Source organism: Lepidochelys kempii, chromosome 2 (genome assembly GCF_965140265.1).
Source record: "Lepidochelys kempii isolate rLepKem1 chromosome 2, rLepKem1.hap2, whole genome shotgun sequence".
Classification (NCBI taxonomy): Eukaryota; Metazoa; Chordata; order Testudines; family Cheloniidae; genus Lepidochelys; species Lepidochelys kempii.
This window is the reverse complement of record NC_133257.1, coordinates 69,369,433-69,391,711: the sequence shown is the minus strand read 5'-3', so window position 1 is coordinate 69,391,711 and position 22,279 is coordinate 69,369,433. Positions and strand designations below refer to the sequence as shown.

The following is a 22,279-nucleotide window of genomic DNA, read 5'->3' as shown; positions in this document are numbered from 1 at the left end:
GGTTTAAACTAGAGTAAATGGTGGATTCTCTGTAACTGGAAGTCTTTAAGTCATGATTTGAAGACTTCAGTAACTCATCCAGAGGTTATGGTTCTATTACAGGAGGGGGTGGGTGAGGTTCTGTGGCTTGCGATGTGCAGAAAGTCAGATTAGTGGTGTTCTCTTCTGGTCTTAGAGTCTATGAGTATCTTGGGAAATCCACTCTTTCAAGGGGATCATATAGGGGCTAAGACATATTGCTGCAATACCACTAATGCAAATAAAAAAAAGCAGTTAAAGGATTCAACTCCTCATCTGTGCCTTACTTCTCAACCTCAGCTAGTCCCTTTCAACCACCCACAGCCCGCACATCTTTATATTCAGCCCGAACAACCAATGGGTAGCATTAATTCCAACCACAAGTGTAAATTTAAATATAAACAGTTAAACATATGTAAATTTCAGTTCTTTAATTTCTACATAAAAATAAATACCAAGTTTCCAAACAATTGCTAGAATATAGATCATCTCTTCACTAAAGTTTTTTCATAAACATGAAGGAAAAATATATGCCATCTCCAGCATTTCCAATCTGACCCTATTTTTTATTTACTCACACCAATACGAAACTATTACACAATTATGTACAAAGTAATTTATGGAAGCCACCACCAACCCTATCCAGATCATGAAAACATCTGGAAATATAACCAATAAACATGGTCAGAGTTCAAGGGTGCCTGTTGGTTGCTCAGGTCGAGGATGGAGATCTGTGGCCTGTGAGCAGGGGAATGGAGGTAACTAAGGTTGAGAAGAGGAAATGATAAATGGAATGTAGCTGGGTAGTTGAATGGCTTAGTTGTAATTTCCTTGCTTTTTACAGTTTGGGGTGGGCTGTGTAGCCTACATTCTTTAACTTAAAGTTAACAACGTTTTTTGTGGGAGATATATACTGTACTGTATGAGTTCAGATTCATTTTCTGATTTACCATTGGGGTTTATTCACCGTAACATTCACAACTCCTTGCTCGGTTTCAGAGTAGCAGCTGTGTTAGTCTGTATTTGCAAAAAGAAAAGGAGTACTTGTGGCACCTTAGAGACTAACCAATTTATTTGAGCATGAGCTTTCTTGGGCTACAGCTCATGCTCAAATAAATTGGTTAGTCTCTAAGGTGCCACAAGTACTCCTTTTCTTCTTGCAAACTCCTTGCTCAGCATTCTGCTTTCTTCACTCATCATTCCAAACAAGTTAAGAGAAACAAAACAAAACAAAATCCAAAAAGACTTGCCTTGTGCCATCAAAATTATTGTGTAAGGTGTTTATGCTTCACTTAACTTTTTTTTATTATTATTTCACAGTTGACTGTTGATGATATTGGTGATGTAACAAAAGTTTCCTTCATGTTATCTGGCCCATGTTTAAGAAGAGGAATTAAACTTCACAAGGTATTTCACATAAATTATATTTGACCTGGATGCACCATGCATAATAACAATAGAAAAATATCTTTTGGAAGTACATTACCTTACACAATGTAGAGCACTTCTTTGTAATGCAACAATATTATTTATTAGCATGTGTCAGAAATAGCAGCTGAAATTCTGTCCCCATTAAAGTCAATGGGAGTTTTGCCCATAATATGCAATTTCTGACAGAATATGTTAAATTAATTTATATTTGCTGAGTCCTATATTTACTGCATATCACAAAATCCACTATGTAGTGTGGGGAGCAATATTTTCTAATGAAGCATACTTTTAGCAGGTATAGGGGGTCCTGCATGAAAAGAGTGACTGACTTCTGCTGATTCACAGTGGCCCCGATTCAGGAAAGCATTCAAGGCCATGTATAAATCAACCTCTATTCAGGGCAGTAGGTGCACAAGTGGCAACAGTTTTAGTTTTTAAACTTCCTAAAAGAAAATCCAGTCAATTCTCTCATGGCTAGCTAACTGTTATATACTGGAAATGGAAATGGGACTGCAGGACAATGTCTTCTCTCTCCTTGAGCTTGAGCCTGCACGTTGCTGAATGCTAGACATTAATGGACGTGGAGCACCTTGCAGAATGAAGACACTTAACAGTTTGGGACTTCAGGTCATAAACTTAGCCACATGGAATTCTTCAGCTTTGGGGCCTTTTAAATGCTTAAGGACCCCAGTACATAAAGTTTGGTATGTACTTGATGATCTGCATTCCAGGTACTCTACAAAAAGAAATGTATACCTACAGTCCTTAGTCACTTAAGATCTTTAAGGCTGAAGGTTTCTGTGTAGAGAACTTTAATATCTTGCATATAAAGTTTCTACACAAAGAAATTCTTGCTGTGGAATGCTTAAAGCTTAAGAAATAATTTCTGGAGCTCTGTAGATGCTAGTTTTGTACCTTGTGTTGTAACTCTGAACCTTAGAGAAAAGTTTGTATGCTCGTGGATGGAGCTATATTTTTATATGCTAGCCAATAGCTATTTTTCATTTTGTGTTTGGAGTCAAAGAGTGTGTTTTTAAAAAATTAGTGTAAAATACTTTTTTTCTCTTCAAAAACTCAGAAATGGGCAAAATGGATTTTCTTCAAACACTTTTACAAAATTTTTACAAAATTTTTACTTTCAGGCTAAGACCAAACATGGATAATTTCTATTTAAAGGGGAAAAAATAAAGATATGAACAACTGAAAATGTCAGATTATGATGAGGGCCCTACATAACCTTGACTATAGTATTTACTGCCAAAGCAATAAGGTGTGTTTTTCAAAGAAGTTAAAATAGTTAAGTGCCCAGTTTTCATTGAAGAGCATTGGCATTTTGGAAGTGGTTAAAGTAAACTGAATTAAGGCCACTTCAATTCTGAATGAGAGTGTTCACACAGGGGTTTAAAGCAGTTTAAATAATCCACTTTAAATTCACACCTTAATTAATTTAGATTAATTTTCCTGAGTGTCCCAGGCCTGGTCTATACTACAAAGTTAGGTCGACATAAAATGCCTTGTGTCAACCTAGCTGTACATGTGTTTACACTTAAATTTGTCTCCCACTGATGTAAGTGCCCCGTTACAGCAATTAAGTAACACCACCTTCCCAAGTGGCATAGAGTCATGATTGATGTATTGAGGTCGATGCAGAGCAAGTGCAGACAGTGTTACTTATGTCAACCCTAACAGCAGCTATCCCACAATGCCTGACACCGAACCCTCCTGGGTCATAATTGTAACTTCACTGCCCAGGGGTTACAGAGATCAGAAGGCTCCTGTCCCCTTTTAAACCCTGCGAATTTTTGAAATTCCTTTTCGTGATTGTCCAGTTTGGTGAGCACAACTAGTAACTCTCCATTGTTATGTGCGACTGACCAGCTAACTATGCCAGCTACACACTCCGGATGCACTCCAGCTTGGAGTAGGCAGGAGATATTGGATTTTCTAGGCCTATGAAAAGAAGAGGCTATGGAAGCATAGCTATAGACAAGCCAAAGAAACATGGACATCTATAACCAGATTTCACTGGAGATGCAGGAGAAAGGATGCCTGACCCAGATCAGAAGGAGAAAGAAAAGGACTTGGAAGGACATTTTCCATGAGATCCTGCAAGCCAAGGCTGCATTAGATGGCGAGCAAGGGGCCTGGAGGATGAACATTGCAGACAGACTGGAGAAGGAAAGAGTGGACAGGAGAAAGTCCCAGAAGGAAAAGGAGAGGAAGATGCACCAGGACATAATGGAGCTTCTCAGCAGCAAACACAGATGCTGCAGACTCTTGTGGACCCACAGATTCAATAATCATGGGCTCACCTCTCTTTGCAGTCCATGGAGAACTTCATTACAGCACCTTCCTAAACCCCACTGCAACATTCCACATGATATTTGGGCCACATCCCTAGCCCTACCACTCCATCCCAGGGGATATTAAGGACAAGCACAGTTTCACATACACTGCTCTATGAAATCCACGGTTGTGTATGTGTAGGTAAAATGGACATGAATGTTCTTTCCTCATGGTAAGATTTGTTCCATTAATTTATTAAGTTTTAAATTTATTTGCTTTTAAATTGAACAGATTTTTCTTTGCACTGGTTTTGCTACCGAATAAAATTCTATTATTTGAAAAATAAGTCATCTTTATTAGTTCACAACAGATGCTGCAGAGTGCTTAGCAGTTCTTAAAGAACCCACTTTGTTAGGACACAACTCAAAAGACCAATGACAACCCAGTGTAATAATCATAAATGTACAGCAAGCATCGCAAAATTAATAGATGCCTTGACACTGTTATATTCATAGCTGTACACCAAGCACAACACCATTCCTAGTAGGTTCCAAAACATCAGGAGCAGGTAGAGTGCAGTACACCACAACATGTTACTGTGGTTCACTGTTAAAGTGCTCTTTCAAAGCCGCCCTGAGCTGCATACCTCTGCATTGAGCTTTTCTAATAGCCTTTTGTCTGGCTGTTCAAACTCAGAGGACAGCTGTTCCATCTCCATCCTGTACCCCAGCAACTTTTGCCCCTTTGCTTCACAGACATTATGCAGGATGCAGCAGGCAGCTATCATCATTGGGATGTTTTTGCCTCTGAGATCCAGTGTTCTGAGTCAGCTACTCCAGTGTCTCTTCAATTTACCAAATGTCCATTCAACTGCCATTCTACACCTGCTGAGCCAACAGCTGAATCTTTCTTTGGTGCTGTTGAGGTGGCTGGTGTAGAGTTTCATGAGCCAGGGGAAAAAGGAGTAGGGTGGGTGCCCCAGAATCACTACTTGCATTTCAACATACATTGCCAATCGTAATCTGCTGGTCAGTTAAGAAATCTGCAATTTCTTGAATAGTTCTGTGGTTTTAAATATGCAAATAGCATGCACCTTCCCTGATCAGCCAACATTGATATTGGTGAAGCATCTTCAGTGATCCACCAACGCTTAATGTACATTGTGACAAGGTGGTCTGGTGCCAAAATAGGGGTTTACTTGCCATCTATTGCTCCACCACATTTTGGGAACCCTACTGCTGCAAATCCATCCACGATGTCCTGCACATTGCTGAGAATCAAAGTCCTGTGTAGCAGAAGATGATTCGTGCCCCTGCATACTTGCATGACAATGCCCCCCAGAGTGAATTTTCTATCTCCAAAATGGTTTCCCACTGACCAGTAACAATCCAGCATTGCAAGTTTCCACAGTGCAATCACCACTCTCTTCTCTGCTGCCAGTGCAGCTCTCATTTTGCTGTCCATGCTCTGGAGGGCTGGGGCAAGCTTGGCAAATAGATCCACAAATGTGGCCTTGCAGATCCCAAAGTTCTGCAGCCACTGCTCATTATCCGAAGCCTGCATTACGATGTGATCCCATCAGTCAATGCTCATTTCTCAGGCCTAGAAGTGGCACTTTACCATCTGCAGCTGCTCCAAGAATGCCACCAACAGCTCTGAAATTGGTTCTCGCTATGTCCTACATTATTCTGTCCTCCAAGGTATGATCATGTTCCCTACTCATCTGGTTCTTCTTGTGGCTCTGCAAATACTGGAGGATCATGCATCCCATGGTTACAATGCGTATGACAATAGTGCAGAGCTATGCAGGCTCCATGCTTCTGTCAGAGATGGTGGACTGCAAGGAGGGCTGCATGGGTTTGTGGGTTTAAAAAGGTGCAAAAATTATGGATATAGATGACATTATAGGATGAAGACAGTTGTACTCTGGGAAGTTGACCCCAGTCAGCCCTGCATGGTTTGTTTCTGCCTCACCATGCATTGCCAGAACTTCCTGAAAGACGGTGCGCTGGACGGTAGCATGTTGCACACTGGGATACCTACCCATGATGCACCATACTGTGCATTGATGCTATCATTCCTGGTGAGTATGCTCAGCACTGACACAAGGGAGCCAAGTATGCACACACACAAGCAATAAACTAACTGTGGCAGTTTTATGACAATGTAACTTGCATCAATCAAAGTTTGTAGTGTAGACATGGCCTCAGAGTAGATAAACCCTTGTAGTGTAGACATGAGCCCTTACATGCCCATTTCCCATAGAAAATCCTAATAAGTTTCAAAGGAGGTTGGACACCTAATTCCCATAAACGCTTTTGAAAATCCCAGCTATGGTATATGCAATGTCAGCATCAAGCATCAAACAAACCAAAAGCAGAAGGAAATATAAACAGTTAACACAAAAATATGTTGAATCATAATAGGGATATTAATGCTTCCCTACCTCACGGGGTGTTGTGAGGATAAATACATTAAACATTGTGAAGCACTTTGAGACCTATTGATGAAAAGCACAATAAAAGAGTTAGTAATAGTGGTAAATGAACATCACCCCTAATACCTCTGGACAAATATGTATATACAGATAGGCCTGCTGTAGCTTTACACAGACACTCAAAATTCTGGTTCAGCAGTGACTAGCATATGGATTTAGGCCCTGATCCTTCAGCTGGATTCACTCAGAGGGTCTTTATGTCTGTATGAAGCCCCATTAAAGAGCTCACTTGGGAGCACCCAGTTACAGGATCTGGGCCTTGCAATAGTTGTTCCTCCGCATGCTAAATCAGGCATTATTTATATATGAAACTATTATATTATTTTAAATGAGTGTCAGAAATGTCAATTTTTGTTGGGAGGGGAATAAGAAAATATTTCATAAAAAATATGATTGTTTCTCCTTCTGCCTGCAGCTTCGGCTGAAAGACCTGGACACTAAGCAAGAACTGGGCTTTTACAGTGCAGACCAGTGGCTCTTTAAAGAAGATGGGTCAGAGACCGTGACAGAGCTAGCGGCAGTCAGACCAGATAAGGCACCGCTCAGGGGTATGCTGCTGAACTAAGAAACAAGCAAAAAAATCTTTTCTAAAGTAAATCAACTACAATAAGCATGATGATGGGAAAGACTATAAAACATTTTAGAAAAGTCATTCCCAGTTGCTTTTGACATCCTGGGTTAAGGCACTTGTGTGAAATGTTGGATCTTTAACAAAGCCTAAGAGGGCTTAAAAATGTTTAACTGCTTTCCTCTTTAAGGCAAATAGCAAATGTATTTAATGTTTCCACTACATCAAATGTCCATTTGAACACCTCAAAATATAGAGGGACAAACTGGTGCAATTCCGCTGAAATCATTAGAACTGTGCCAACTTATACCAACTAGGGACCTGGCTCATGTATTTTAAAATACGTGGTAAAGTGATGACTGAAAATTTTATAGACAAAGAAAAGATCAATGGCTTTATATTTAATTAAAAAAAAGGGCTGAAATTCTGGCCAAACCAGAGATGTGCCTCAATATTTGTATTGTGTTGTCATCTAATTGCTATGCTGTAGGAACAGGAATACACATATAAAATTTAATATGAATGTGATTTTAAAACTCTGATAAGATCTTCCTTTGCTTTAGATATATTTTATACAGTATTTACCAGAAAAAAAGTCTAATTCACCAAACATTGTAATCAAAAGTCAACTTCATCCAAACATTAAAAGCTGTTTCCTTTCCCTTCCAGTTCAAAGCTGGACTGTATGTAGAATTAGATGTTAGGAGTATATTACAGCATTTAGTTCTACACAGAGTTATCACAACCTTGGATAAAAAATGTTCTTGTCATGCTGTTAAGGAAAAATCATGCCAGATGATATTACCGTCTGTAGTGAATGATATTAATACACATCGATGTAAATAGTTAAGCCACTTCCCCAGACCAAATTAGTTGTAGTGGCAACAGTTATCTACCTGACAGGTTAAAATTGAATGCAGCTGACCAAGAACAAAGAGTGGGATATTTTCATTGTCAATCTTTTATATTTCTTTCATAAAATGTTTCTGCAGTGAGCAAGTTCTAACTGGAATTAAGCTCTGTATTTATTATAAAGAGAACTCAGGCCTCATCCAAAACCCATTGAAGTTAGTGCGTGGCTTTCAACTCACTTCAGTGGGCATTGGATCAGGCTTTCAATAACTAAGAGATTTTTTTTCTCTTTTGAATATGAACATGAGCTCTGACATTCCATTTATAACACTGAAACATGCCATTGAGAAGCATTTAGCAAGATGTATTAAAAATGGATGGAAAATGTAGGTACATGAAGGGGGATCAATTAATATTCATTTTATCCTGTACTCTTTCAGATTAATTATTTATTTGGCATCGAATTTTTAGTAATGTTTTCTTTTATTTATTTTTCATGGCAGAAGTTCTTTACTCAGTCAGTGTTCACACAGGAACATTACCTGCATCAGGAACTGATGCAGATGTCTTTATTACAATATATGGAGAGAACGGAGACTCCTGCAAAAGAAAACTTAGGCATTCTAGGTCACATACAAGTTTTGAAAGAGGTCAGGTTAGTATGGATATTTTTATGCATTTCTCTCTCTCTTTTTTCATCTTTTCTTTTTTTTTTTTTTTTTTTGGTATTGTCATCTTCCAAACCCTGTTTTCTCTCTGAAGATTCAGTACAAGCTTGAGGCATAAACCAGTTCTGTGGTGTATATAGGAACTTGTCATAGTCTATTCTAGAAATCTAAAGGCACAGCAAGAACCTTAGTGAGGATACTATGTTGAGCCAGTGGAAGCTGCAAATCAACTCCAGTCACTTGCTAAGAACAGATATTTTAGATCAATGCGGATGCCAATTTAAGAACAATGTCAGTCATAGAAAGTAGTTTAAAAATAATGGATTCACAGTAAAATATCATAGCAGCTGAAGATGAACAATAGGAAGGAGGCTAGAATTCTCCTCTAACACTTAACATGTCTAGGTGCTAACCTATATTTAGAAACCACTTAAATGAAATGTGTTAGTTATGTGTTGGTTTAGTTAGGGCCACTAAGGTCTTGCATATGTTGAGAAAATGTATCATGTCAGAAAAATATATTAACATGTTTTAACTAACACAATATAAAAAAAGGTTGTTACCAAGGGAAAAAGTTAATTACCTAATCTTTATGAAACTCTTTATGAAGGTCAAATACATCACCCATCAAAAGACAAAGACTGAATGCAGAAAAAAAAGTTGTAAAAATTCCCATACAGATCCATGACAGTGTTTCCCAGTTTGAAACCTGTGACTAAATAATCAATGTGACCATCAGTATAAGTTATATCAGAAATGAGAACTTTTTTCCTCAAATGTCCATTTTCTGACAACAATCATCTTTCCCATTTTATTTCTTTTTCCCTACAAAAGTCAATTTTGCAGAGGGGTAAATGGTGTGATTTCTCAATGAAATTAGCTAATTTCCTCTGAAGTAAATTTGCAAAATTTCAGGATTTTTTTGAGGAGTAGACTATTACCATCTTTACTGTGATAAACTGTTTGTTTTAGAGAAATTGGTAACATTTGGGCCTGGATTAAATTGACAAATATTTGCAAGGATCTTAACATTTGCAGCTAAAAAACTGAGAAGTGAAAGTATTTGCATACAAACTCATGTAGGTTGAGAAATTTCAGACAAATGTACAGTGTCTTCCGGGAGGTCATCTCAGTGGTGAGTCAATTTGGCAATGGCTCTTCTCCTTCCAGTCTCAGGGCTAGGTGTCCTTAGCTGAAATTGAAGCTGCTGTCTTCTTCCCAGCTGCCAGAGACATGCAGATTCTCAGCATAGCTCTGAAAATCAAGAGTCACTCCAAGTTTATACTGCTGATGAGGAAGAAGAGCAAATTTACAAACATAGGCAGTGGGGCTACTCACAGTGTGTATAGTTAAGCAGCTGCTGAAGTCTTTTCAGGATTAGGGCCTTATTGACATCTCCACTCTCTGGAGCAGATGCACTTTGGAAGACATTACGTTTGGTAAGGAAGGCACTTCCAAAAGTGTCCAGTGATTGCTCTGTAAGTGGGAGACCTTTTCAATACTTTTATGAGAGGGAGAAGAGCAAAGAGTTCTGAGTTGAGTAAAACTGGTAAAGAGAGGAGAGGAAGTGAAAATGAACACAGAGCAGTCCATCAAAGAGGAATTTAGGATGCTGAAATGGATGAGAAGACACACTGAGGGAATAAGATGTGTGAGAAATAAAAGCAGAAGGAAAGAGGATATGGCAGAGCTAGGGAAGAGAAGGAACATGTATAAAGGTAAGGACATGTCTCACATGTGAGAAGTGAGTATTGATGAGGAAATTTAACAGGAAAAGTGTTCTGCACATGATTATTACAACCACAGGACAGCAATGCCTCCCTCATTTGCAAACAATATTTGTTGGTTACATACTTCACTGTTTAATCTGCTTTTTAGTAGTAAAATGTGTTTGTAACTATAGCAACTGTCACATCATATATGAGTATATTTGCTATGTGAGATGCAAAATATTTTCTTAAAGAACACACATACTAAATTGAAATATTGTGCTAATTTCAATCAGTGCTAAACAAGACAATTCAAATACAGTCCCTGTTTGGGGGAGATGCTGAGAACCTATCTCTGCTGTGCACTACTATTCCTCTGACACCATACCCAATGACATCAGTGCCACTGACTCCATATCAATTTCATAATCCAGTTTAAAATTGCTGTTCTTTTCTTTTTTAAATCCTGTCTCCAACCCCCATCACAGATTCTGTCCCTGTATCCCCCTTACCGCTTCTTCTGTCTGTCTAGAACCAGACTCCTCTCCTCCTCCTTCAAAATCCCAGGACTGGGCCTGCACTATGAATTGTATCTTCCATGCAAACTGCATTGCAAAGCTCTTTATAGAGTTTAATAATAATTACAATGTTAAAATAAAAATGTCAGTGAGTGAGAGAAACTTCTTGAGGCAAGGGAGAAAATATGTTTTTGGCTAAGATTTGAAGGAGATGGAGAATCAATGAGATGGGAAGGCTATTCCATATTGAATTTTCCTGCAGTGGAGAAGGTTCTTGCAACAACAGTGGTTGGTGATCTTACATGAAAGAAAAGAAAGGAGGCCAGTTTTAAAGCATTGAAAGAAGCAGAGAGGGGAGTCATGAAAACAAGATCTAGAAGGTATTCTGAAGAAAGCGTCTGGTGGTGGTCTGGTTTTTTGGACAGTTTTGAATTGGATCATGAGATGGATTTGGAACAGATGGTGGTGTTTACTCAAGCGCAGCTTGTACATGTCAGAAGGCAAGCAGCAGGATTCTGTACCTACTGGAGTTTGGAGGACAAGGACCTGGGGAGATCATATGAAAAAGCACTGCAATAAAGAGGAGATGAAAGTGTAACCCACTGTTAAATGTGTGTGTGTTAATGATCCCGTCTGACCTAAAAGTCTATGATTCTATGATTAGCTTTCCTGGCCCAGGCCGGGTACTGACAGGGAGTGTGACATGAACACTGAATAATGGGGGACTTTAACTACCCAGACATCTGTTTGAAAAGAAATATGGCAAAACACAAAGTGTCCAGTAAAGGTCTTGGAATTTACTGGAGACAACTTTTTGTTTGTTTATAAAGGAAGTAACCCGGGATGGGGGAGACCAGCCATTTTATATTTGTTTCTGACTATCAGGGAGAAATTGGTTGTGAATTTACTGAAGGCAGTTTGGGTGAAAGTGATCATGAAATTATATGAAATGATAGATTTCATTATTCTGAGGAAAAGGAGGCATGAGAGCATCAGAAATAAGGACAATGGTCTTAAAAAAACAGACTTTAACAAACTCAGAGAACTGGCAGGTAAGATTCCAGGGGAAGAAAATCCAAGTGAAAGAGTTGTTCAGGAGAGCTGGGAGTTTCTCAAAAAGACAATATTAAAGGCACAACAGCAAACTATCCTGATGCTAAGAAAAGGCAAGAAGAATACTAATAGGCCAATATTGCTGCACCATGAGCTCTTTAACAACTTGAAAATCAAATAGAAATCCCATAGAAAGTGAAAACTAATTGCCAAGGTTGAGTACAAAACAGTAAGTATGAAGGGACAAAATCAGAAAAGCTAAGGAACAAAATGTGTTGCAGCTAGCAAGGGACATAAAAGGCAATAAGAAGAGGTTCTATAAATACATGAGGAGCAAGAGAAAGAAGAAGGAAAGTGTAGATCCTCTACTTAGCAGGGAAGGAGAGCGAATAACCGACAACACCAAGAAAGCTGGGATGCTTAGTCCCTATTTGGTTCAGTCTTCACTAAATATGTTATAGCCAGCTTAGATTTGTCAAGAACGAATCATGCCAAACCAACCTAACTTCTTCTTTGACAGGCTTATTGGACTAGTGAATGAAGAGAAACAGTATATGTGATATATCTTAATTTTAGTAGGACTTTTGACATAGTCCCACATGACATTCTCATAAGCAAACTAGGGAAATGTGGTCTAGATGAAATTACTATAAAGGGTACAAAACTGGTTGAAAGATCCTGCATTTTGGAGCAATTCCTGGGTGAATTTCTGCCTCCCTAAAGGTTATAAGAATTTGCAACAACATAGCCTGGAGGTGAGCCTCAACTACAAAAGAGAATTAGGTAAGTTCATGGATGATAGGTCCATCAATAGCTATTAGCCAAGATAGCCAGGGACACAACCCCATGCTCTGTGTGTCCCTAAACCTCTGATTGCCAGAAGCTAGGACTGGATGATGGGATGGATCACTTGATAATGGCTCTCTTTTGTTCTTGCCCTCTGAAGCATCTGGCACTGGCCACTCTCAGAAGACAGAATTCTGGGCTAGATGGACCATTGATCTGACCCAGTATGGCCATTCTTATGTTCTTATTTACATGTCATTGAAGAGATCAGACAAAGTGTTTTCCTCAAGCTCTGAATTTCAATTTCAAATTCAAGGGAAGGTTTTATTAGGGAGTGGGCAGTGGCAGATTTTTAAAGAACTGGGGAAGATACTACAAGAAAAGAGGTTAATAACAATGTCTGTAACATAGGGCATGAGCCTGGAGTGAAAGGCAAACCTGAATGGATCTCGGAATTTCTACTCCACAGGAAATTCTGACATTTAGAAAAAGTTTTGGTTTTGGTTTGGAATTAAAACTAGGAGTGTTGACATTTCCTGCAGAAAGAACGTTCCAGTCATTTTAGTTTAAAAAATAAACAGTATGGGTTCAATTTTTTTTCTAAACAAAGCAGACCAGTTGACTGCTCTGGATTCCAGCTCTGGGGGACTCCCCCAGGGCTACTGTCAAGGTTCCTTCCCCACTCTGAACTCTCGGGTACGGATGTGGGAACCTAGATGAAAGACCCCCAAAGCTTATTCGTACCAGCTTATCTTAAAAACTTCTCCAAGGTACAAGCTTTGCCTTGTCCTTGAACAGTATGCTGCCACCACCAAGCGTTTTAAACAAAGAACAGGGAAAGAGACCATTTGGAGATGTCTTCCCCCAGAATCATAGAATATCAGCATTGGAAGGGACCTCAGGAGGTCATCTAGTCCAACCCCCTGCTCAAAGCAGGACCAGTCCCCAACTAAATCATCCCAGCCAGGGCTTTGTCAAGCCTGATCTTAAAAACATCTAAGGAAGAAGATTCCACCACCTCCCTAGGTAACGCATTCCAGTGTTTCACCACCCTCCTAGTGAAAAAGTTTTTCCTAATATCCAACCTAAACCTTCCCCACTGCAACTTGAGACCATTACTCCTTGTTCTGTCATCTGCTACCACTGAGAACAGTCTAGATCCATCCTCTTTGGAACCCCCTTTCAGGTAGTTTGAAAGCAGCTATCAAATCCCCCCTCATTCTTCTCTTCCGCAGACTAAACAATCCCAGTTCCCTCAGCCTCTCCTCATAAGTCATGTGTTCCAGTCCCCTAATCATTTTTGTTGCCCTCCGCTGGACATTTTCTAATTTTTGCACATCCTTCTTGTAGTGTGGGGCCCAAAACTGGACACAGTACTCCAGATGAGGCCTCACCAATGTCGAATAGAGGGGAATGATCACATCCTTCGATCTGCTGGCAATGCTCCTACTTATACATCCCAAAATGCCATTGGCCTTCTTGGCAACAAGGACACACTGTCAACTCATATCCAGCTTCTCGTCCACTGTAACCCCTAGGTCCTTTTCTGCAGAACTGCTGCCTAGCCATTCGGTCCCTAGTCTATAGCAGTGCATGGGATTCTTCCATCCTAAGTGCAGGACTCTGCACTTGTCCTTGTTGAACCTCATCAGATTTCTTTTGGCCCAATCCTCTAATTTGTCTAGGTCCCTCTGTATCCTATCCCTACCCTCCAGCGTATCTACCTCTCCTCCCAGTTTAGTGTCATCTGCAAACTTGCTGAGCGTGCAATCCACGCCATCCTCCAGATCATTAATGAAGATATTGAACAAAACCGGCCTGAGGACCGACCCTTGGGGCACTCCACTTGATATCGACTGCCAGATAGACATGGAGCCATTGATCACTACCCGTTGAGCCCGACAATCTAGCTAGCTTTCTATCCACCTTATAGTCCATTCATCCAGCCCATACTTCTTTAACTTGCTGGCAAGAATACTGTGGGAGACCATGTCCAAGGCTTTGCTAAAGTCAAGGAATAACATGTCCACTGCAGTCATTTTAGTTTAAAAAATATCCCCCTTCCTCCCCAAGCCCTACACCCCCTTTCCTGGGGAAGGCTTGATAAGAATCCTCACCAACTGGTACAGGTGAACACAGACCCAAACCCTTGGATCTTAAGAACAATGAAAAATCAATCCGGTTCTTAAAAGAAGAATTTGAATTAAAGAAAAGGTAAAAGAATCACCTCTGTAAAATCAGGATGGTAAATACCCTACAGGGTAATCAGATTCAAAACATAGAGAATCCCTCTAGGCAAAACCTTAAGTTACAAAAAGACACAAAAACAGGAATATACATTCCCTCCAGCACAGCTTATTTTACAAGCCATGAAACAAAAGAAAATCTAACGCATTTGCTAGCTAGATTACTTACTAACCTTACAGGAGTGGTAAGGATTGCATTCCTGATCTGTTCCCGACAAAAGCATCACATAGACAGACCAAACCCTTTGTCCGCCCCCCTCCAGATTTGAAAGAATCTTGTCCCCTCATTGGCCATTTTGGGTCAGGTGCCAGTGGGGTTACCTCAGCTTCTTAACCCTTTACAGGTGAAAGGATTTTGCCTCTGGCCAGGAGGGATTTTGTAGCACTGTATCAAGAAAGGTGGTTACCCTTCCCTTTATTTTTGTGACAGCTACCCATGGGGAGTCTCCAGGCATTGGGAAGTGTTCAGGCACTGGGGAGTCCTTACTGTGAAATGGAGACTCCAGAAGCCCCAAGAGCCCTTGCTCAAGTTGGGACTTAGCAGTGCCAAGTTCCCAGCTGTGGTGCAGAGAATCTAGAAGCCTGAAAAGCCCCATCTCAAACCATCAAGCCAGGGTTTCAGGATTTCCAGGCCCTTCTGCATTGCCAGGAGCCTATACATTGAGAACCCCTGTTAGGTTGCCACCTCTGAAGGTCAAAAAACTAGGACATAGGGGGCGGGGGGGAAGTTAGGACTAGTAGGGTGGGGGGTGGGGCTCAGTGCTGATTGTTCTCTACACATCCTGCATGTTCTACCATTTAAAATGGCAACACATAGAGGGGAGAGCACTGAGCCATCAATGGGCCCAGCGCACCCAGGCCTGGCCTCACTTTCCCCACTGAGTCATCGATGAGTCTGCTATTCTCACCTCCCCCCATCGACCCATGCCTGAGGAGAATATCTGAGTCTCCTCATCCCTGGCCTCCCCTCAGGCAGTGCCCTACCCCAACCACCCCACTCTGAGGTGGGACATGCTTCCTCCCACTCCCAGGCACAGACTCAGCAAACCAATGGTGACCCTTTGTGTGTATGTGGGGGGCGGGAGAGAAAAAACAGAACTTCTAATATCTCAGGAAGATTTAGAGATTTCCGAAGTCTTCCTCAAAAAAATAATAAAAGGTCAATCATGGGAAAACCTGGACAGGAGGTAACCCTGCCTGCTAGAGTTTTGTCAGAAAATTCAGTTCTAGTGACAGGGTGAAACAAAAAGAGATGAAAGGTATAAAGAGAACAAGAAGTTTTCTGAAAGGACAGGATTATGTCAGATATGTCCTTGGAAGACATGGAATCAAGAGGAGCAGAAGGAGAAGTTACAGAAATTTTGATGGCAAACTAGAGCAATGTTAGATGGAAAGAAAGAAGGGAATTCATCTCACTTGGCTGAGTAAAGGGCAATGCTGGGCAAGCTGGGTGGGAGGAAAAAAGAATGGTTTGAAAGACGCAGCAAGGATGCACCTTTAGAAATGAAGATTGAGGAACAGTCTTCTGTAAAATGCAAAGGAATTAAATGAGCTACTTGTAACAAATTCCTATTATTACTGCATGGTAAAATAAGTTAAACCAATTGAATTAAACTACAGAAAGTAAGGCTAGTTTATATTTATGTAAGTAATTCTCTTTCTAGCTAACTGATCTCACTGGTTTAATGGGTTAAATGAGTGGGAAATTGTCATTTTGTCTAGCTAAAACTGAATCTAAATCAGGCAAGCTAATTTAAATAAAATTATTTTGGTTTTCATCAATTACACTTCCAATGAAGTGTATAATACAGATCTGAATGTCTTTACACAGATTAAAAAATAAAATAACAAAAAAGAAGGATAATGACATAAGACAAAAGTATATTCTTGCTAATGCTGAGGAAGTGGGTAATTTAATGCATTATGATGATAATTCATTGATTAACAATGGGTGATTGTGACCACTGTTGTCTAATGACTATGAATTATTGTCCCAAAGAATGAAGCTAATGATAGGTCTCCCTCTGAAAAGAGTTAGCAGTGAAGGAACATGAATATGACCAGCACAGGCTAGTTTCTGTAAGTTAAGGGTAATATACACTGACCAAAAAAAATTGTCTTGAAACTGCAAAAAATAAAATTTAAAAAGGATTTAATGCTCCCAATAAAAGTTATTTAAATGTTCGTCTCAGCTAACTCCTATTTTAGGCTTCTTATGCATTACACTAAGGGTTATAGTTTGCCATGGTATCTGTTTGGGGAAGATCAAGGATATGTCAAGACAAAAATGTCAAAAGTCCTAAAAACTCTGGTAGGAATAACAACTGAGGTTTCCTCTTTCTGAGCAAATTGCAGTGAATAATCCCCCACTCACAGAGCATGGATTAGCTGGGCTATTATTATTTTGTTTTAAATCATCTCTCCCTTTGATGTTTTCTGGTCTTCCTGTGTTACCCTGCCTGGTGGTGCAGTGGTTGGCAACAAGTAAAATTATAGCGTCTGTTTCTGCTATCCATCTGTTTTTTTAATGACACCCACACACAAGCCCATATATCCACCCTCCCACTCACGTTCTCTCACAGAACATATTCATTCTCTTGCTCACATAATTTATTCATCCCATCATGCACTTGTGCAGCTGCTATTTAGTTTTTGTTTACTGGTAGCTGTAGCAATATTTTAACAGATGTCCCTACACCTAAAGAGCACATCTCTTCTCATTTGCCTGCATGAACAGCCTTAGTTATACTTTCTGCTGTCTGTGTTGTCTTTCATTTGCACAGTCATAAAAACATCACTATTTCTGTCTGGTGGTGTTATAATGTGGCTTCTTCTCCCTTCTAGAAGCTAAGAAGACTTAGGATCTACAAGGCTTGGAAACATTTTAAGAACAAAAGGCCTCATTTAAGATAAAGTTCTGTTTAATTGGTGCATCCTAGTACTGGCCTCTGTCACTTCCTCAGCCTCCATGGAGTTCCATTTGGGTGGTGTGGGGAGGGTTGATCTGGAGTGGGAGGGCTGGGCCAGCAACATGCCTGGGTCTTTTGCAAGTAAATTAATGCTTCCCTCTTTCTCTCCACCCAAGGGAGGAGCACACCAGAGCGAGGGTTGCTAGTGATAGATTCTCTGTTCCTCGCAATCCAGGGGATGGACTCTCTGGGTAGAGACTGGGAAAATATACGGACGCAAGGATCCAAATATTTCCTTTATAATAAGACCTCCAAATGTCAATATCAGCCTATTATGCATATCAGTCTAATTCCCTATCGTTCTGTTGTGCCAACACAAAAATGAATGATTTAATATGGAAACGAATCCATTTTACCTGACACAACCTTGGTAAATACATTTTAATAATAACTGGTGTTATTAATTATGTGCAATTCACTGTGACTTGTTTTCCCATCAGGTTAATAGCTTCAGTGTGAAAGCCGTAGACCTCGGAATGTTAATCAAAGTGCTAGCTGAACACAAGAATATGGGTTATGGAGCTGGATGGTACCTGGACCGAATCACCATCCAAGAATCAGGCAACAGTGACTGCCAATATGTATTCTCATGCCAGCAATGGTTAGACAGCGGAGTTGGTGACGGACGGATGGAACGAGAGTTGAGACTTCTTGGAAAAGTGAGAAATGAGAGGTTGGCAGGAAATATTCAGGGTGAGATGCAAAATCATCAAAACACATTCGGGCTTCTAATTTGATTGTATTTTGTTTTTTTTCCCCAGGATGGGTCAATTGAGACTTAATACAGTACCACTTTATTCTGAATAGCTTCTTTTGTACAAACTGTATCCCCAGCACTGTACAAAGCTGGTAAATACAGTTATAATACTAAAAGAAAAAAAATAACAGCACAAAGAGGGAGATTAAGAAGTATTTGTTATTCAGTGAGTATGTTTTCAGATTGAATTTGAAAACCGGTGTTGAGTTGATGAGGCAGAAAGAAAGTAGGTTGTGCCATATGTTGGGAAATGCAGAGCAGAAGGCTCTCGCAGCACTGTCACATGAAGAGACATGAAACATTTATTTTAGAACATAGTGTTTTTACCGTATGCGTGAATGTTTGCCATTGGCTTTGCTCTTGTTTGCAGTGCATTTTCATTTGAAAGGTACGTCTGTGGTACCAATTCTCAATGGTATTTATCTTAGGGGTCAGTGGAACCCAGAATTCTATTCAGAATTTGAAATGAACAGAAGACGAAACTTCAGAAAGAATTTGGACACTGAAAACGTTTTAAGCCTTTAACCCTTTATCACTATACCTGGCTCTCTCCCATAATCTCTTTTGGAAGGGAGTAACATATTGATCAGGGTCCATTTATGGCATCTGAACCACAAATGACAGACAAGACTCCATGCCCAGACCTAACCAATCTGAATATTAGAAATTGCATTCAAAAACTGCAATATTTTAATAGAACTTAGGTTACTTTATACACATGCTGTGACCTATGGATGTTCCATTTTATGCTCTGAGTATTTTGTGTACATTAGCTGTGTTTGTTATAGGCACAGAGAAGCAAAATGTACATCCTTCAGTCTGAGCTGCATGCTTTTGGTACAGTAGGCAGATTTCTGTCATAATTTAAGGGAACACTGGAACATCAGAGAAATGTTGCTGCAGATTTCAGTGAGAATTTTGAGTGTGTAAGGCTACCCCTTTGGTTTGAAAAGTAATTACTATTCCTTTTCAATATCTTGGAAACATGAGTGTAGGACCAGCAGTTACAAACACTGACCTCCTAAACCTCAGTGAATTCATCAATATATAGTTGCCATTTTTAACATAAGAAGGACCTGCCTTCTTATGTTGTTACAGAGTGTAACATTATCCCCCCAAATCCAGATTGAGAATTACCAATAGTTCCCAAAGTCCATGACGAGTAACATTCAGTATTTTAATAACCATAAGGTCTAAAAACAACATTCCATGTGCCAGTGGAGATGTAGGAAATTTTCATTTAACTTTCATTCACTTTTCATTGCTATCTTTGGTTTAATTTATTTGTAGCTTTGATAAAGTTGGCTGTGTCAGCCTTCAAATCACAACATCTTAATTTATAGAAAAGCTACTTTGGATGATTTTAAGAATGTGTTAAAGCTAATTTTCTCTTTCACTGAAGTCTGTACATTTGAACTCATGGGAGCCGATCCTTGGGTGGTATAACTAATCTAGCTCCATTTATGTCTATGTACATATATAGATATAGTCATAGCTCCATTGATGTTAATAGAAACATGATAAATTACACCAGCTCAGGATTTATCCTATTGTGTTAAGGCTGCCTAGTCTGGCTTTCAGGGAAATTCTGAGAATAAAAACAGGACGTCATTGACTGAATTATTTTCAGCAAAGTTCTTTTATTTTACAATAAAATGATTTTAAATGGTTCAATCCATACTCTAGCTCACTGGGCATATACAGAGCCAAATTAAAAAAGTAATTGAATCATACTCAGTAGTGGGCCAGCCCAGGTGACCAAAAAGCTCTTCAAAAGTCAAGTTTATTTTCATAGAAATCATGGCCATGACAAACATACAGCCTTAAGCCCTGATCCATCAATGCACTCGGCCAGCATGTGGTGTCCCACTGATGTCAGTGGGACTCCCCATAGGGATGCAGTTTGGGGGCTTAATTACAAAAATTAAACAAGTTAATTCAAACCAAATGGTGGTGTCTCATATTAGAGTAAAATTTTACTGTTAACTTTGAACCTATGATGTCTCATCCTGCATTCCCTCTGCACCCAAAACTGATGTTGATTTCAGTGGGAGTTTGAGTGTGAAAGGCTACCCCTTTGGTTTGAAGAGTAATTACTATTCCTTTTCAATATCCAGTGAAATCTTCCAGTTCTTTTATATCTCTTGTTTCAGCTACTGCTTTGAGTGTTTTCTGTGGCCTCAATTCAGGAAAGTACATGCTCAAGTCCATCACTATTTAGGACAGTACTTATGCTTAACTTTATGTTACGCACATGCTTATATGCTGTCCTGAATACAGATGATTTCCTGAATAGGGGCCATATTTAGGAGTCTCAATATGAACAACACATCTGTTAAAATCTGATCAGTGTAACTGCTGAACCCAAAAGACCATGATTTCTTCAAATTGGAGAGTAACTAATATGACCACCTTGTGGAAGAAGGACTTGATGTCCTGTGGTGACCTAAATAAAAATGTCAAATGTGGAGTCAGGGGTGTTTCTCAGTGGCCTCTGGTGAATGAACATACCTACCAAATTTCAAGAGTCTAGTTTAAGTGGGTACTTGAACAGTTGAAATCCAGTGAAAAAGATTGATAATTGGTATCCTCTGGTAGAAAGGTCAAAGCTCTAATCTAGGATTTCTGTGTATACTCAGTGAATGATAATGAATGAGTTTAACAAATTTCTAGATTCTGGTTCAATGAGAAAATGAAAGTCAATTGTTAGTCATTCACTCACTCACCGTGCTACAAGCATCTGTACTATATTGGATATTAAGTGCAGTTAATGAATTAATTATTTTTTACTGATTTGTTTCACTAGGGACTTGGGATGTCACTGTTACAACTAGTGATGCTTCAAGCATGAGCCCTAAAATGTCTTTAACTATTTGTGGTGAAAAAGGTACAAGTATTCCAGTCTTATTTCCCAAAGGATCCCTTAAAAAGCCTGAGATTTGTCAGACATCAGTGGAACTAGATAAGAAATTCACCTCTATATGCAAAGTTCGCTTGGAAATAGAAGATGCCAGAAATGGAGAGATCTGGCATTGTCGTGAGGTAAAAACCACTAAAAAGCAAGCTCAGATCTTTTATTTTATTTTATTTTATTTTATTTTATTTTATTTTTAAGTTCTCTTCTTTTCATAAGCTACAGTTATTTCCAGAAGCAGCTTCCAGTTACGTTCAAATACATAACATTTCTTATTTACAAAGTAAGTAGATCTGCTAACAATGTTGGTGCAGTGATTTCACAATGTGCTCAAAACATTTTTTATTAGAATATGTTTGAACAACAAAAATTCTGTAAACTTATGTTGGATTTCTAGAGGGCAGCTAACAGAGGTGCCGTAGTCTATAGCTTTTCCAGTGCTATCTTTTCATAACTATTGCCACTGGTTTACATAATTCCAAATTGGCTATTACATGTTATGGACCTATGATCCAAAACCACTAAGGAAGTGAGACACTGGAAATGCCTTTTGACAAAAATATCTGCCATTAAAGTTGGCATCCTAGAAAAAGAAATGAATAGCAAAAGTGACACTCTTTCCTCTGACGTCTAAGATGCTGAAGCTAAAACCTCACATCACATCAAAATTGCTATGGCACTACACTGCACAGAAAAAATCCTTATCAACTCTAGCAGGCACAATAAAAGGACGGGTATAAGAAAGAATCCCCCCACTTTCAGTTTTAATTATGCCTTAATCCATTAATATTTGTGTTTCATTTTCATAACAAAATTAAGTGGGAAAATGTTAGTTCTCAGTCTAAATATGCGAAGTTACACTGCAGGATGAAGCACCTGACATTTATCTGCTCCTCCCGTTGTTAATTTCATCTTCTTTTCCATATGAAATATTCATCTAGTAAGTCTGTTGATAAAGTTATAACTGCCTTTGGAAGATTGTAAAACATGGTGGATCACAATGGAAA

At 39.4% G+C, this 22,279-nt stretch overlaps 1 protein-coding gene across 1 annotated transcript in view; it reads left to right on the top strand.

Moving 5' to 3' along the window:
* Positions 1-22,279, top strand: part of RP1 (RP1 axonemal microtubule associated) — a 295,171-nt gene that overhangs the window by 222,567 nt on the left and 50,325 nt on the right. The window contains exons 41-45 of the mRNA XM_073329615.1: positions 1,339-1,425; positions 6,648-6,780; positions 8,156-8,307; positions 18,042-18,294; positions 21,165-21,400. Coding sequence (XP_073185716.1) covers positions 1,339-1,425; positions 6,648-6,780; positions 8,156-8,307; positions 18,042-18,294; positions 21,165-21,400 — 861 coding nt within the window. The remainder of the gene's footprint in view (positions 1-1,338; positions 1,426-6,647; positions 6,781-8,155; positions 8,308-18,041; positions 18,295-21,164; positions 21,401-22,279) is intronic.